This window comes from Chiloscyllium punctatum, chromosome 20 (genome assembly GCF_047496795.1).
Source record: "Chiloscyllium punctatum isolate Juve2018m chromosome 20, sChiPun1.3, whole genome shotgun sequence".
Classification (NCBI taxonomy): Eukaryota; Metazoa; Chordata; class Chondrichthyes; order Orectolobiformes; family Hemiscylliidae; genus Chiloscyllium; species Chiloscyllium punctatum.
Genome location: NC_092758.1, coordinates 43,846,091 through 43,864,775, shown reverse-complemented (window position 1 = coordinate 43,864,775; position 18,685 = coordinate 43,846,091). Strand labels below are relative to the sequence as shown.

At 40.3% G+C, this 18,685-nt stretch overlaps 1 protein-coding gene across 1 annotated transcript; it reads right to left on the bottom strand.

Annotated features, from left to right (window-relative positions):
* Nucleotides 1-8,794: 8,794 nt before the first annotated feature.
* hbegfa (heparin-binding EGF-like growth factor a) lies at nucleotides 8,795-13,717 on the bottom strand. Its single transcript, XM_072590822.1, has 6 exons — nucleotides 13,293-13,717; nucleotides 12,801-12,977; nucleotides 12,373-12,559; nucleotides 11,332-11,487; nucleotides 10,928-11,017; nucleotides 8,795-9,219 (listed from the first exon to the last, which is right to left on the bottom strand). The coding sequence occupies exons 1-5, from the start codon at nucleotides 13,333-13,335 to the stop codon at nucleotides 10,942-10,944; spliced, it is 639 nt and encodes a 212-aa protein (XP_072446923.1). The 5' UTR covers nucleotides 13,336-13,717; the 3' UTR covers nucleotides 8,795-9,219; nucleotides 10,928-10,941.
* Between the last annotated feature and the right edge of the window lie 4,968 nt (nucleotides 13,718-18,685).

Here is an 18,685-nt window from a genome sequence, read left to right as displayed (position 1 = left end):
GAAACTGGTACAATTGCAATATTTAAAAGGCATCTGGATGGATATTTGAATAGGAAGGGTTTAGAAGGATATGGCCAAGTGGTGGCAAATAAGACCAGATTAGGTTAGGATATCTGGTCAGCATGGATAAGATGGACTGAAGGGTCTGTTTCCGTGCTGCAATCTCTATGACTATATGACACAAAATGCTAACACTGTTCTCCATAGATGTGGCCGAGTGGTGACTTCACATTCTTGCAGTCCCTGCATGTGGACTGTAATGCTTGTGTGCAGGATCTGTTGCTGTTCTGAGGTCTCTACAATTCAACAATGTATGGGCACATTGTTCGCTTTAAGTTTCTGTATATTTTGTAATCAACTTGTTCAAAAATGTTATTACATTTCTGAGAATATACGATTTGAAACCAGGTTTCTGGCTGGTTTAAGCTTCTAAGGGAAGTGACACTAAGTTGAAGTAATTGATTTCTCTTCCTGGTCCCCAGAAATACACCACCGTTTTTCCAATCTAGAATTACTTCCTTTTGTAATGATTTGGAGATGTCGGTGTGGGACTGGGGTGTACAAAGTTAAAAATCACACTCCAGATTATAGTCCAACAGGTTTAATTGGAAGCGCACTAGCTTTCAGAGCGCCGCTCCTTCATCAGGTGGTGATGAAGAAGCGTCGCTCCGAAAGCTAGTGTGCTTCCAACTAAACCTGTTGGACTATAACCTGGTGTGTGATTTTTTTTTTTCCTTTTGTAAAATTTTCTAGATGAAGCAGCATTATTTTGTCTAATTAAACATTGGAAGGCCATTTTCTAAAAAAAATTATGTAATGGTGCTATCATGGACTGGGTCAACATTTATTGCCCATTTTTAATTGTGCTTATTCACAGTGACTTGCTTGGCCATTTCCAAGGGCAGTTAAAAAGTTAATCACATTGCTGTGGGATCTGAAGTCACACATAGGCCAGAGCAGGTAAGGATGGTAGATTTCCCTTACCTTAAGAACATTAATGAACAAGTTGAGTTTTTGCATCAATGGCTTATTTTATGACCACTACCTTTTTCAAATCCAGATCTATTAATTGAATTTAAGTCCATCAGCTTCTGTAGTGGGATTCAAACTAATGTCTCCAATGCATTACCCTTGGCCTCTGGATTACTTGACCAGTGACATTACCACAATCCCACTACTTCTTCAAGATACATGAATAGCAAAGCATTGCTACTCCACACAGTCTGTTCCTGAGCTTGTCTGCTGCCTCAATATTTTACAGCTTGGGAAAGTAGCGATGTAGTGATAATGTTACTAGACCAGTAGTAATCTAGAAACCTAAACTGATGCTTTTAGGGCTCAGGTACAAATCTCATGGGTATTTTAAAAACTGAATCAACAATCTGTAATTATCATCATAAAATTGTTATCCATTGTTAGGAAATCCTATCTTGTTCACACCTGAACTTTGTTTGACTTGATTGGCTATATGACTTCAAGCCCACAGCAATATGGTCTATGGTCTTGCCTTAATAACCATCTGAAATGGCCTGGAGCCATTCAGTTGGGCAGGCACTGGCCCAGTGTTATTATCACTAGACTATTAATACGGAAACTCAGCTAAAGTTGTAGGGAGAAAGTAAGGACTGCAGATGCTAGAGATCAGAGTCGAAAAGTGTGACACTGGAAAAGCACAGCAGGTCAGGCAGCATCTGAGGAGCTAGAGAGTTGACGTTTCGGGCATAAGCCTTTCATCAGGAATGTGATGTTGTAGGGACCCAGGTTTGTATCCTGCCATGGCGTATAGTAGAATTTGAATTCAATTTTCAAAATCTGTAATTAAGAACCTACTGAAGGCTATAATTGTTGGAAAAATCCATCAAGCTTACTAATGTCCTTCAGGGAAGGAAATCTGTCATCCTCACCTGGGCTGACATACATATGACTCCAGACCCACCGCAAAGTAGTTGACTCTTAATTGCCCACTCAGTTGTATCAATCACGAGAAGTCTCAACAGAGAAATAAAACTGGACAGACCACCTGGCAGCAGGAAAGGCAACAGCAAAAATAGCTCTATCAATCCTGCAAGGTCTTCTGTATTAACATCTCAGGGCTTGTGCCAAAATTTGAACCGCTATCTCACAGACTAGTCAAGCAACAGACTTACATTGTCTGTAGGGTATTTCATGATTATGACTATGTCCCAGACATCACCATCACCCTCCCTTAGTATGTCCTGTCTCACTGGCAGTACAGGCTCAGCAAAGGTGGCGGCACAATGATATACATTTGGAAGGGGATTGCCCTGGGAGTCCTCAACATTGACTCTGGACCCCATGAAGTCTCATGAAATCAGATTAAATATGGGCAAGGAAACTTCCTGCTGATTACCACATACTGCCCTCCCTCAACTGATGAATCATGACTCCTCCATATTGAGTGACACTTGAAGGAAGCACTGAGGGAGGCATGGGCACAAAATGTCCTCTGCATGGGAAATTTCAATGCCCACCATTAAGAATGGCTTGGCAGCAGCACTACTCATAGAGCTGGTCAGGTCCTAAAGAATGTAGCTGCCATCCTGGGATTGTGGCTGTGGGAAGGGAACCTCCAACAAGAGAGGAAAACATACTTGCCCTCATTCTTATGAAATTGCCAGCTGCAGATTCATTCAACCCAGACAGTATCATTGAGAGTGACCACCGTACGGACCTTATGGAGACGGAGTCCTGCCTTCATACTGAGGATACCCTCCGTTGTGTTATGTGGCACTATTACTGCATTAAATAGAACAGACTTTGAACGGATCTAACAACTCAAGTCTGGGCATCCATGAGATGCTGTGGGCCATCAACAGCAGCAGAATTGCACTCCAAATCAATCTCTGGCCAGTGAAGAATGCTGTTGTCCCATGAATAATAAAAAAGTTCAATGGCAAATAGGAATGCCAGTCATGTCTACATCACATGAAAGTGAATATTTTTTAAATCTTCTGATGCTAAAAAAATTAATGCTAGCCACCTCTATGATCAGAGCAGCATTGCCTGCATCCACCCCAATCTCATTTGTAGAACACCTTGACACCTTACTTATCGGTCAGCTTCATGACTTGAATTATTTATTATCCTCTGCTTCATTCTCTCAAATGTTACTCTAATGCTGATTCAGAATTCCACTGGTTACATCTTATCTTGCACAAATTTTCATTTGCCTTCAGGTCAATCTTGCTTACCATCCCCAAAGCATTCTTTTTAAAATTTTTACTCCATCCCAGCTCTCAACATCCTGTGTCAAATTTCCACCAGTTTCAAATCTGTTATTTACCCCATCTGACTCTCTGTAATTATACACTCAGCATAACGTTTTCCTTCCCTCATACATGGAATGTGAGTTTTGTTAGCTGGGCCAACACTTATTGTCCATCCCTAAGTAACCTTCAGAAGGCATTGATGAACTGTCTTCTTGCCTTTTCTCAGAAAATTATGATAAAACAAACTTTAACTGGGAATAAGTGGGTCCAATCATCTTATTATAACTTCATAACACTAACAAAACAAATTATTATCAAATTATTACCCGGTTCACTTCCTGGGATAGTTCATGTTAAAGCTGGTAATAGTAAAGCAAAGATTTACTCTAATTTCTAACTGTTGTTACATAGTTCAGTTTTACTGATCCAGTTTAGGATTGCACTCCAATTGAAACAAATCACTTTGTTCACAAAGAAAGTAAGCAGTTTCTTACTACATATGCTTCTGGAGGAAGCCCAGTTCACCTCAGTCAAGCAAAATGTTCTTGAGCCAGCAAAGTAATTCCTATAAATTTGTTGAACCCATTCAGGGAAATCCAATCTACAACACTAAAGTTGATTACAGCTGACCTTCATATTAGTGGTTAGAAGTCATCACAGGGTGCCTTGACAAAGAATATCTAAAATTGTAGTCACATTACAACGTCAACGTCTCTACAAAGCAGTTTTCACTGTCCAAGTGTTATTGAAGCTGCACTGTAAATTTAGAGATCGGGTTAACTTGGTTTGTCACTGCACAGGGTGTAACTACAGCACAATGTCAAACTGCATTTCAAAAATCTTTGAAAACTACCGCTACGTGCATTTAATTGAAATATTTAGACAATGTAGACTCTGTGGCCTATACACAAAACATTTTCCTTCTAATTGCTTGTGGAGGAGGTCTCTATTTCATTTAAGAATCAAAGTTCCAGCTAGACCACATGAAAAGTATATTGTCTGACTGCAAGTCGTGAAGGAATGAGTAGGTGTAGCACAAATGTCATATTTGACACGACAAAATTAAGAGGTTATCACAGACTGTCTTAAAGATTCCAAAATATGAAAAGCCCTAAGTTATGCACAAAGAGAACAGCCATCGGGCAGAACATTCCAATTGCTAGCATACATATTCATGAGTAATTTGTACCAAAAACATCTTTCTTTTTTCTTTGCTTTTTTTTCTTAGTAACATTGACTCAGTCTGTAATATAGTTCTATGCATACCTGCAGCCTTCCAACATTTTACTTAAGTACCCATTCTTTCAGGACTTTTGAAGACTGCAGGCCCTGATAATATTCTGGCAGTAGTGCTGAATATGTGTGGTAAAGAGCTTGCTCTGCTTCCAGCTAAGTTGTTCCATATACAGCTGCCAGACTGGCATCTGCCTAACAATGTGAAAAATGGTCCAGGTGTGCCCTATACACAAAAAGGACAATTCCAACCTGACAAACTATAACTCCATTAGTTTACACTCAGTCATCTGTAAAGTGACAGAAAGTGCCATTAACAGTTCTATCAAGCAGCATCTGTTTCGCAAAAATTGCTCATTGACACAGTTTGGGTTCCACCAAGGCCACTCGGCCCCTGACCTTGTTTCAAATATGGACAAAAGGCCTTTCCAGAGATGGAGTGAGAGTGTTAGCCTTCGATATGAAGGCAGCATTTAATCAAGTGTGAAATCAAGCAGCCATAGCAAAACTAGAGTCAATGGGAATCAGAGGGAAAACTCTCCACTGAATGGAATCATACCTGGCAGAAAGGAAGATAGCTGGGGTTGTTGGTGATCAGTCATCTAAGTTTCAGCAATCTTGCGCAGATGTTCCTCAGGTTAATCTTATTAGATGATTTAGATTCGTTTCCCTACAGTGCAGAAACAGGCCCTTCGGCCCAACAAGTCCACACCCACCCTCCGAAGAATAACCCACCCAGACCCATTTCCCTCTGACTAACACACCTAACCTATGGGCAATTTAGCATGACCAATTCACCTGACCTGCACATCTTTGGACTGTGGGGGGAAACCGGAGCACCCAGAGAAAACCCACGCAGCCACAGGGAGAATATGCAAACTCCACACAGACCGTCACCTGAGGCTGGAATCAAACCTGGACTCTGGTGTTGTGAGGCAGCGGTGTTAACCATTGAGTCACTGTGCCACCCCAGGCCCAGGCCCAACCATCATTCCATAAATGATCTTCCCTGCATCATAAGATCAGTAGCGGGGATGTTCGCTTATGATTCCATAAGGTTCAGCACCATTCATGACTCCTCAGGTACAGAAGCAGCCCAATTCCAAATCAGCAAGGCCAAGACAATATCCAGGTATGGGAATGACATGTGGCAAATAACATTCGTGCCATACAATTGCAAGGCAATGACTATCTCCAACAGGAGAGAACTTGACCATTGACATTCAATGGTATCACCATCACCTAAAACTACTAACAACAACCTGGGGTTACGATTTAGCAGGTACATGTGGAATGACATATAAATACTGTGGATACAAGAACAAGTTCAGAGGCTAGTAATCCTACAGAGAGTAACTCACTTCCAGACTCTAAATGCTGTCCATGGTCTACAAGGCACAAGTCGGGAGCATGATAGGATACTGCCACTTGACTACAGCCTGAACTCAAGAAGCTTGACACCATCCAGGACAAAACTGCCTGCTTGATTGGCACCACATCCACCACCATCTACAAGATGCTTTGCAGAAACTGTACCTTCAAAATATATGGCCATTATCATCAAGAAGGACAGTAGTAGCAGAGGAACATCAGCAGTTGCAAGTTCCCCTCCAAGCCACTCACCATTCTAACTTGGAAATCTATCACCATTTCTTCAATATCACTGGGTCAAAGCCCTGGAACACCTGTCTTACAGTAGTATGGGTCTACCAACACCAAATGGACTGCAGTGTACAAGAAGGCTGCCACCTTGTCAAAGGCAATTAGGGATGGGCAATTAATGCTGACCCAAGCAGTAATTTCCCATCTCAGGAATGACAAAAACTAAATTATCCAGAAGTGAACAATTTTCTTGCCAAAAAAGATGTGTATCATGCACCTTTACAGCCACAGAGAAATTCATAACATATTTGTTATTTCTTACTTATGCAGTATCTCAACCTGCTGACACTAAGAATTTTTGATGTTCTGATTTTCACATCACTGCCAGCCAGGTAACAGAATGATCCAATTGAAAACTTTAAGCTCATAAAAATATAACAGGAGAGATGATGAAATAGATATGAACCTGAAATTTAAACCAAATACCCTGGTCTTTAAGAAACAAGTATCGAGGGATCAAGTTGCTTGTAGCTATGAAACACTGTTTGGAATTGTCCAGTCTGGATGGTGAACGTCAGTAATTATTAAACCATGATGTATTAAGTTACCTTAATATTGTCTTCATCTGATGTCCACATGCATATTGCAGCAGGGATCATAGGTAAGTGATTAGAAGTAGGTATGCTCCCTCCATTTTCTATTTTCTAGTCCAGAAGACTGGTTGTAATGTTTCTACGGCTTTCCAGCGTGAGATTCATAACTTCATCAAAGTTTCTGCAAAGACTTGTAGCTCGGGTGCTCATTATTGTGGTTATTCTGTTTGCCGAGCTGGGAATTTGTGTTGCAGACGTTTCGTCCCCTGTCTAGGTGACATCCTCAGTGCTTGGGAGCCTCCTGTGAAGCGCCTCTGTGATCTTTCCACCGCCATTTGTGGTGGTTTGAATCTGCCACTTCCGGTGGTCAGTTCCAGCTGTCCGCTGCAGTGGCCGGTATATTGGGTCCAGGTCGATGTGCTTGTTGATTGAGTCAGTGGATGAGTGCCATGCCTCTAGGAATTCCCTGGCTGTTCTCTGTTTGGCTTGTCCTATAATAGTAGTGTTGTCCCAGTCAAACTCATGTTGCTTGTCATCTGCGTGTGTGGCTACTAAGGATAGTTGGTCGTGTCGTTTCGTGGCTAGTTGGTGTGCGGCATGGCATTCATCCACTGATTCAATCAACAAGCACATCGACCTGGACCCAATATACCAGCCACTGCAGCGGACAGCTGGAACTGACAACCGGAAGTGGCAGATTCAAACCAATACAAATGCCGCAGGAAAGATCACAGAAGCGCTTCACAGAAGGTTCCCAAGCACTGAGGATGTCACCTAGACAGGGGACAAAACGTCTGCAACACAAATTCCCAGTTCATAACTTCATAATGGACAAGGAACTGAATCTCCATTTTAGCCTCAATTGCTATTTATTAACTTGTCAAGTTTTTATGTACCATTTGATGTTATCCTTCTCATTGAGCTTATTGCTGCCCATATAGTCTTGACCACCAAAGACCATAATGACAGAGTGCAAAATAATATGTTTAACTTCTGCATTATTACTGAAGGGTTTGAATGCATTAAGTCTTGAACAGCAGTACAATCACAATAATTTCCTATAACAGCAACTACATTTTAAAACTCCTGGCTGTAAAGTGTTTTCAGATGTCTAGCGATCACAAAAGGTGGTCATATAAATGGAGGCCTTTCATTCTTTTAAACAGTCTTACAAGTCTGGCCAAATATTACAGCTATTTTCAACTGAAACAAAGCAGATGAATGTGTTTATTTATAATAAGATGAACAAGCTGCAAATAAATACACTTGCAATTTCACTGGATGATAGTCCATAATGTATTTTGCTTCTGGTAGATAATAATTTTATTTTCTCCATGGTCCCTGCCCCCACCATTTCCACTTCTATTTTAGCTCCAGACCCTCCCCTCTTGAAAGTGGCAACAGTTTCTGGTAATGATCCTGCAGGCTCCATTCATAATCTGGCATCTCATTTAAGTGACCATTCTTCATGCCTAAGTCTAGACAGTTTGGAAGGCTATTTGAATCTGGATCCAAGACAGCAGTTCTCAATTTTATCCTCACTCAACATCAATGCAAATACAGTTCCAAAAGCAGCTACTGTATTAACATAGAAGTTAATAAATGGTAAACTTTGTCTACATTTTCCACTATCATTTATTTTCTTTCAAATTTATTCATGGGATATTGACATCACTAACTGTCCAAGCATTTCTCACCCATCCCTACTTGCCATTGAGAAGGTGGTAGTGAGCTGTCTTCTTGAACCATTGTAGTCCTTTTGGTGTAGATACATTTTCCTTAGCTTTGAGCAATGATACAGCAGAGAACCAGAGAGTTGGAGACTTTAGCCTGTTCTCAAGTTATTACACTAAAATGGTAGTTACCATTTCTGCAAACACGAGAGGAAGTTTGCCCCATCTCTTTCACATGTGCAAGGGAATAATTACACTTGTATTACTTTATTGAAAATAACCAATAATATTAAAGCTCAGGACTTTCTTTTATGATTTAACATTATAACAAAATACTATAAATCAGTGGCTTTTCTTTTCTACACGTGTATTGCAAAGATATTTAGGTCAGTGATTTTTTTCAGTTGCAATAAATAAATGAAATCCATACAGACTTATACAAAAAAAAATTTATTTTACTTTAGCAATTCATACTGAGAGGTTTATTTACTGTGTTTTAGGGAAGTTTCTTTACAAATTCAGATCTCCAATTATCACATACACATTTTAAACAGAGCAGCAGAAATGGCATGCTTTAAATAAGCTGCAAATAACCTAAAATAAGTTAAGATATAAAATAATACTAAAATAAATATATACTGACAATTTAAAGATGAATATAAATAAGTTGTTTTAAATATTAACAGTATAATAGGAAATTACAAGTGGTGGCACACTGTAATTTCTACTCTCCCCAGTTGCTGGGGAATAGATGTGCACCCAATGGATGCAGTTATTCTACTCATTCACTAGATGAACAACTTGATTTTTTGTCTTGTCTTTTTAAGTCACTTTTGTTCTTTCATGGTTTCTTCCATCAATGAGGTAGATTTTGTAGCCATTTTATACCTACAATAAAAATATCAATTGACTTTAAAACACTAACATCATTACATACACATTTTTGCTATAGTGGTGGATATATGGTTATGCACTTAAAAACAAGACGTCACTTCATATACACTAGCACCAATTCTGCCCTACAATAATCATTTTTGGAGCTTTCATGCTGTTGTGAAGTATTAGCCCAACCACGTGGAATATACATTTTAACCACAAATTAATACCTCATCTGGTAATACTCAGAATGCAGTCTCATACCTTTTAAAAACTTTAAATGGAATATCATCTTTTGTTTTAACAATACAATTGACAGATCACTTTGGTTTGAAGGTACTTGGGTAAATCCTTATTAGAAATAAAATATTTATGTAATCTTTCCTTAACTTTAATAAGTCACCAAAAGCTTGACATTAGACCTGAGAACAAATGCAAGGTCATTTAAAAAATTGACCTTTTTTTTAAAAAGTGGGCTTCTATATTTCAATGTATGGTGAGACAAATGCAAGACAGGCCGATATTATTACACATCAACAAAAAAAAATATGCAACTTTTTGAATATTGTGTGCAATTCTGGTCTCCTTCCTATTGGAAAGTTGTTGTGAAACTGGAAAGGGTTCAGAAAAAATTTACTAGGATGTTGCCAGGGTTGGAGGATTTGAGCTGTAGGGAGAGGCTGAACAGGCTGAGGCTGTTTTCCCTGGAGCGTCGGAGGCTGAGGGGTGACCGTATAGAGGCTATAAAATCATGAGGGGCATGGATAGGATAAATAGACAAGTCTTTTCCCGGGGGTAAGGCAGACCAGAACTAGAGGGCAAATGTTTAGGGCGAGAGGAGAAAGATATAAAAAAGGATCCTAGGGACAACTTTTTCACAGAGGGTGGGGAGTGTATCGAATGAGCTGCTAGAGGTGGTGGAGGCTGGTATAATTGCAACATTTAAAAAAGGCATCTGGATGGGTATATGAAAAGGAAGGATTTAGAGGAATATGGGCAAAATGCTGGCAAATGGGACTAGGTTGGGTTGGAATATCTGGTTGGCAAGAACAAGTTGGATCAAAGGATTGTTTTGTGCTGTACATCTCTATGATTTGATGATAACGGATTTCAAAAAGGATGAAATGGAGTCCAGTCAGGTTACTGGGGATTGTTGATCAGGGCCTTACTGATTTATTAACTATTGCTATTGGAAATATATTAACAGATACATTCTGGGTCAATTCAATCATTCATAGCCTGTGGGCCACATTACGAATTCTAATCTTTGAATATTAAAACAGTTCATTCTGGTAGTCATTGTGTTATTTGTCTATGTCATGATTAAGGGACACTTTAAAAACTAACTATGATTTATGGGCAAGATGTCTGCTTTATAAACTAAACTAGCACCATCATTCTTCCCATCCCAAAGTGTCATCAAGCAGCTTTCACCCAGGAATGCTGTGTCACTTCATTAGCTGATAAGACACGTCTATCAGTAACCCTCTGCTTAACCTTTCATGATCTGATCTGTTATGCAACAGTTCATGTCCACGTGGATCCTCTGCACAGCAACACACAGAATTTAGGAAATAACTAATAGGCCTGAATCCATAGTACATTGTAAGAGTGTTACACAAAACATTCAGGCCACAATATTATGTACCCCATGTTATCTTTTTATTTAAAAAAGTACTTGTGTGACATAAAACCCAAGAATAATTTGTGAATACCTTACCATTTCTGTTGAAGTCAGTGACTGTTGTTATTCCCAAGTTTAATCTTCTCTTCATTCTTTACATCATAACTGGCAACTCGCCTGTGATATCTATCAAAAAACAAATAAAAGATTTAAGGCAATGCCAAAAAGCATATTAAAAGTACGTATAATTATTTCACAGACATTTCTTCTGCCATGCTTATGGTTGATAAAAAAAAACTATTTTAAGAATCATTGTTAACTATAAATAGTTATCAGAAACTATTTTGATACACATTTTTCAGATGATTAAAACTGCTTGATTACTGGAATTCTCTCATTTTCTTTGTTCAAACAAGACATTAGTTATGGATTTTATGATGCACTAGAATTAGAAAAAAGTTTTCAAAAAGGGGACAGAGAAAACCATACAGATTACTCACCCAAGAACCAAGAGGATAAGGATTACAGTGAGACTAAGGGAGGAAAGCACCACAGCCACAATTGCCAGAGTAGTTGAGTTGTCATTTGGATCTTTTGGATGTTCAACTGCTAAAATGAAAGTACCGCATCGGACTCCTTCATATCCTGAAAAGCACCTAAACAAAAATCAAGTAGTACGTTTTAATTTGCTTATTAAATATTCAAATATGTAACAAGTCAAAGGACCACACCTTTACTTTTATATGCAACTGTGACATATTTGCTTTCTTAAAGCAAGCAATGAGTTGCAATATCCCTGGAAAGTACTAAAAACTATTGGAATTTTATGTAGTTGTGAATGCAAAGCTAACCAAAAAGGTGGTGTCAAATAGCTATTGTTATTTATTTCTGCAATGCAATATATTAAGTATTATACAGGGTACTAATTATTAATATTTTGAACAAAAATCATGACACTTTCCTTGCACATAGTTGAACTTTTTTTCCCCTAAGAATCACCAGTGATTCAGTCATCCAATTAGACTTATTTTTAAATCCTTAAGTGGAGAATGAATAGTCTGAGCAGCAGCATTTCATCATGCTTGCCTGATTTCTTAACGTGTAAGATTAATACTCCGGTCTTTCTGTTGACTAAAATTAGTCTTCCAAGTTTCAGAAACTTGTACTTAAAGCTGTGAAGGTACATTGGTTTAAATAGCTTCAAGGGCAAAATTCTTAAATAAATACCTCTCATTTGCGTCAACTACAACAGTACAAATTAAAATAAAATTGGTGTTATTAAACTTCAATCGTTATCCGTTTCCTTGTTTGCTCCGGAGGCACTGGAGATATCCGCTTTGTCTAGACTTGCTGGGACACAGGTATATGTAATGTTAGCGGTTTACTACCGCCCGTTTCCCACACTCACCGGAGGCATCTCGATGTTAACACATGGCCAAGATTTATCTTATTGCCCCCCTTCCCTTCCGTTCCCCCACCTTCATTACACAAAATCATCCCTCCATCTACAGACTGAACAGATCAGAGGAAAAAATAAATACCTGCATGATACCTCTTTAATATGCTTCAAATACTGACATTCCCCATGAATGCAGTAATCTTTGTATTTCCTGTAGCAGGGATTCTTTTTACCCTTTCTCTTGCCACGTCTATTTTTCCTTTGACGTCTTCCTTTGCCTTTGCCCACTTCGGTCGTTGTGGAGTTTTCCGCAGACTTGTAAAGGGCCACTAGTTAAAATAAACAAGACACTGCTGTCTACATGATTGTCCGAAAAGAGAAGGTAGAGACAGCTCGAATTTCATTGAGCTTTTAATAGGTGCGCTCGATACTATACTCCCTCCCCCACACAAGAAAACTTTGTTCAGGAATACAAATTCTGCTCCCAGGGGGCAGAATCCGCAATTTGTAACCTTAACGTGTTTACGACTTGCTGAAGTAGAGGCTGCGGAAATCTTCCTCTAACCTTACCTTCTGGTACTCCAGGAGTCCAATTACTGGGTGGACCCTCCACTGTTTGCACAGTCGGTTCCCCTTCAATAACTTCTCCGAGCATGGCCATAATATCCGCCTCCCCCCTCCTGCGACTCCGAGTCAGTCCACTCTCATAACCTTCGATCGCCGCCCCCATGGCGGTACGGTGAGAAACTGCGAGAACAACAATTCGACCATGAAAACATCAACTAAGGGAGCTCGATTCAAATCCCTCTCACTTCGCCAGCAGGGACATTCAAGTGAATGTAATAAGAACTAAGAAATACATTAGAAAATGAAAAGGGCCGTGTTCATTCTAATTCTGGAGGTTGGTAAGAAAAAGAACAAGCTGCTCTGTGTCTGATAAGATAGCGCCACTCCTTTGGCACTGCCACGTTATACTCGAAATGCAAACATCAAACAGCTTCGCCCAGTTTGGTTTACGCCTTTAACTTGTTTTTTAAAGCCGCCAAGTAAAAAGACACTCACCTGCGGCGAGAACAAGGAGAGCTGCTGCGATTGAAATCCTCATGTTGAGCAGCGACCACTTCGCAAAGTTCAACCTTCCTGTTTACCCTCCGGCACAGAAGCAACAAACGCCGGCGGTTTGCTGGGTGTCGTTGTCAGCAGAGGCTCAGCTCCCTAATAACCAGCTCAACTCTGGCACCTTAATTTAAAACAAGTTGGTGTCGGCAGTCAGGGGCCGGGGAACAAATCCAGACAGGCGATTTGTTAAATGTCTCGAGTACTATTCATATTCCTTGCAGGCTGGCGGCGAGTTAAGAATAACTGGAGCCTTCTGGATATATAGGCAGTGAACCGACGAGAATGACGCCATCCCACGTGTCTTCTTTGGAGGGCAGAGCACAGTGTGTCGCTTTGTTGGGACTGGCAGGATTATGATCCCTGTCTGTTTCTGTGCAGAAAACTTCAACACTGTCAAAATTATCTCAGGGAAACACCACGAAACCGAATCTAAACGAACAAACATGGGGAATATTGCATTTTACATACTTTTTTCTGCTCTATAGTAAATCCTGGCAGTAGTTTGGCGACTTATTATATGGGAAAGCACAAGCTTTCCAGACGCTGTGCAGCCCACTGCTGCTGAGTGGGAGTAATGTATGCATTCAGATCAGACTCAGCGAGCTGTGTTGATCCTGTGCAGTGCAGAGTTTAACCAGGGTTTTCCTGTGCATTTCTGTGGTACCCTGCTGCCTTGCTTTAGTTTATCCAAGATTATTTTGTTAATTGTAGTTTCACTATTTATTTAGTTGCAAAATATCCTCAGTTTACTGTCAGCATTGGCATGGAAAATGGCAGGCACAACTTTTCTAACGCCCCTTGCATGTCTCAGTTTTAACTGAACGGAGTTCAAGGACATTTGGATAAGAGAGTTCCACCCTGCCACTACCCTTTGTGTTTAAATGTGTTTCCTGATTTCAATCCTAAATGGTCTAACTACCCCACATGTTTTTGTTTAAATTGTGTCCCCTGCTCTGGTTTGCCCCAACAGAAAAAAAAATCTTTCTACTGCTGGGGTACTGCATGCAGTTTTAGTCTCCTAACTTGAGAAAGGATGGACTTGCATTGGAGGGAGTGCAGAGGAGATTCACTAGGTTGATTCCAGAGATCAGATGGTTGGCTTGTGAGGAGACATTGAGTAGACTGGGATTATATTCATTGGAATTTAGAAGAATGAAGGGGGATCTTATAGAAACATATAAAATTATGAAGGGAACAGATAAGATAGAAACAGGGAACATGTTTCCACAAGCGGGTCAAACTAGAACAAGAGGGTATAGCCTCAAAATTAGGGGGAGCAGATTTAGGACTAAATTGAGGAGAAACTTCTTCGCCCAGAGGGTTGTGAATCTGTGGAATTCATTGCTCAGTGAAGTAGTTGAGGCTTCCTCATTGATTTTTTTTTAAGGCAAAGATAGATAATTTTTTGAACAGTAAAGAAATTAAGGATTATGATGAGAGGGTGGGTAAGAGGAACAGAGGCCACAAAAAGATCAGCAATGATCTTATTGAATGGCAGAGTGGGCTTGAAGGGCCAGATGGCCTACTCCGGCTCCTAGTCCTGATGTTCTTATGTTCATTGCTGTGGGTCTGGAGTCACATGTAGGCCAGACTAGATTAGGATGGTAGTTTCCTTCCTTGAAGGACATTAGTGAACCAGGTGGTTTTTCCTGACAATCCATAATGGTTTCATGATCATCCCGTGGTGGGATTCGAACCTGGTCCCCAGAACATTTCCGGGTTTTTGGATTGATGGGAGAGAAACAAGAAACCTAGGTCTCCGCTCCGCCGTCTGCAGCTGGATCCTGAACTTCCTGACTACAGATCACGATCAGTGAAGATAGACAACAGCACCTCTTCCGTGACAATGCTTAACACCAGCGCCCCCCCTATTGTACTTCCTGTACACTCACGATTATGTGGCCAAATTTCATCCAAACTCCATCTACAAATTACTGACAACACCACTGTTGTAGGCCAGATGTTAAAACAATGACAAGACAGAATACAGGAAAGAGATAGGAAGCTTGGTAACGTGGTGCAAAGACAACAATACCTCCCTCAATGAAAAGGAGGTGGACACTCCCCTATCAACATCAGTGGAGCAGAGTTGGAGGTGATCAAGAGCATCAAGTTCCTAGAAGTGGCAATAGTCAACAATCTGTGCTGGACCACCCACATGATGTGACAGTCAAGAAGGCACAATAAAGCCTCTTCTTCCTCAGGAGGCTAAGGAAATTCGGCATGTCCATAGTGACCCTCACTAATGTTTATGGATGCACCACTCTATCTGGATGCATCACAGCTTGGTATGGCAACTGTTCTGCCCAGGACCGTAAGAATCTTTAGAAACACAGCCCAAACCATCAGGCAAGCCAACCTCCCATCCATTGGCTCCATCTACACTTCTTGTTGCCTAATCTCCAATAGGTCACGTAGTCCACAGTCCCCATTATGTCAAGAAAAAGAAACCCAGCCAATCAAATCTCGCCTGATATGTATAACAATGCACTTCAGATAATATCCTCTTAATGTTCCCAGTACCCTTTCAAATGCTTATATATCCTTTTTATAGCATGGTGACCAGAGGTATAGACAATATTCTATATGCTGCCTGAGGAAATGGTGAAGGCTGGTAAAATTACAACATTTAAAAGGCATCTGAATGGGTGTTTGAATAGGAAGGGTTTAGAAGGATATGGGCCAACTGCTGGCAAATGAGACTAGTTTAATTTAGAATATCTTATCAGCCTGGATGAGTTGGACTGAAGGGTGTGTTTCTGTGCTGTACATCTCTATGAGTCTATGACAGTAAGTTAGGTTAACAAACACTACAGAACAACTGAGAGTTTCTTTAAGTAGAGTTTCCTCTGAACTGCAGCAGTCTGGAAGATACACAATTTAAAATCCTTGCTGCAGAGCATCCCCTCTGGCATGATGTCACTGGCTACTGTTAGAGACATTTTTGTCACTAACTGCAACTGTAGAAAGCAGTAGAGGTGTGCAGTACCCTCAGGATGGGACTGGAGAATTGGAACTCAGACTATTGGAATTCACGATGCACTCTGAAATTGGGAGCATCTTTGAAATGAAAGGGTTCTGACATCAGTAATTCTATGAAATTAGGCTATTTTTGAATTTTGGATGGTTGAGAGTAGGGAAAAGTGAAGCAGACTGGGAAATTTTGGATCTCGGAAAATGAGGGAGAGACAAATAATCTTGGCAATAGAAAGATGACAGAAACAGATCAGTGTTTTCAACTTACCAAGGCCCCTCTGACAACGCCATTCAAAACCAAGACCTTTACCATCTAGAAAAAGCAGAGCAGTAAATGCATGAGAACACCACCCACTGCTGCAGTATAACCAAGAGGACGTCTCTCCTCTGCACCAGCCCACCTACCAAGACCTCCAGGTCCAAAGCAAGATGCCAGTTTCCTCTTATTTGTCATGCCTGTGGCAAATGGCATGAACAAGGCAGGGCTGATGCAGACAGGCAGTTCTTGTCCACGTACGTAACTGCCTTTCAAAGATGACACCAGTATGAGAAATAGAGTCATAGAGATGTACAGCACAGAAACAGACCCTTCGGTCTAATTCATCCATGGTGACCAGATATCCTAAATTAATCTAGTCCCATTTTCCAGTAATTGGCTCATATCCCTCTAAACCCTTCCAATTCATATACCCATCCAGATGCCTTTTAAATGTTGTAATTGTCCCAGTCTCCACCACTTCCTGTGGCAGCTCATTCCATACACGTATCACCCTCTGCATCGAAAAGTTCCCCTTAGGTCCCTTTTAAATATTTCCCCTCTCACCTTAAACCTATGCCCTGTACTTCTGGATTCCCACACTCCAAAGTAAAAACCTTGTCTATTTACCCCATCCATACCCTTCATCATTTTATAAACTTATATAAGGTATCCAGGCAGCGGCAGGTTTGTTTGCTTTCAGCATGTGACAGAATTGGTATCAGTTGAGGGGGTAACCAGTTGAGAAGGTTGGGATAGGTTGTTAAAAAGGCAAGTTTGAGATGATAGCATGTGATAACTCGCTAAGCCTCCATGAAACTTGTCGAAATTGGCACACAGCCAAAGTAAATTAATGTACAGCCCTTTGATACTCTTGCCACATGACAGGAACTTATTTTTATAAGAACGATACAGGAAATTCAGTCTGGGATAAGGACCTTAGAGAGAAATTTTTTTTCCCCTAAAAGGAAAATAAACCTGCTTCAAAAAAGTATTTTCTTATACAATCGGATTCCATGTTTGCTGACAATAGCTCATCAAAGCATTTGGCTAGAAGAAGTCAGAGACCTGATAGTATATCATTGCTAATTCATCACCAGAAATCTCCAATCTTCATTTTTCCTTCAGAAAAAACTAAAAAAGTATTTTCCGGCTTACAATTCTTTCCATATCTTACTTGGAGAAATAGGGGGAAAAGATTTAAAAGGGACCTAAGGGGCAACTTTTTCACACTGAAGGTGATGCACATATGGAATGAGCTACCCGAGGAAGTGGTAGAGGCGGGTGCAATTACAACATTTAAAGGCATGTGGATTGATACATGAATAGGAAGGTTTTAGAGGGATATGGGCCAAGTGCTAGTAAATGGGACTAAATTAATTACCCTTAGCAATTAAATAATTGACGCACATATCACTTCTTTAGAAATCATCTTTGCCTGTGGGTGTATCTTGTGTATGTGAAGAATGTGTGTTTGTTTCAATTACATTTCAGATGTTGTGAAAAATAAACATTTATACTTGCTTTTGATTAAAACTTACAAAAAGACTGTTTTCTGTCTGTTATTTTAAGTCACAGGATTAAAGAGATGAAAACATGTTTTCTCAACGATACGTCTTATTGAGGTCAGTTGAGTGGTAGAATGAAGGGGGAAATTATTACACATTTCTCCCATGTCCTAAATAATTCTCAGAGGTCACACAACACCAGGTTAAATTCCAACAGGTTTATTTGAAATCACATGGTTTGGGAATAAAATAGAATCATAGAATTACTACAGTGCAGAAGCAGGCCATTTGTTACAAGTCCACACCGACCCTCCGAAGAGCAATCCCACCCCCAGACTCATTCCCCTACACTATTATTCTACATTTAGCTACACATTCCTGAACATTATGGGCAATTTAACATGGCCAATTCACCTAATCTGCACATCTTTGGGGATTGTGGGAGGAAACTGGAGCACCGGGAGGAAACCTATGCAGACACAGGGAGAATGTGCAGACTCCGCACAGATGGTTGGCTGAGATAGGAATCGACCGGGTCCCTGGTGATGTGAGGCTGCAGTGCTAACCACTGAGCCACCAAGCCACAAATTTGGAAA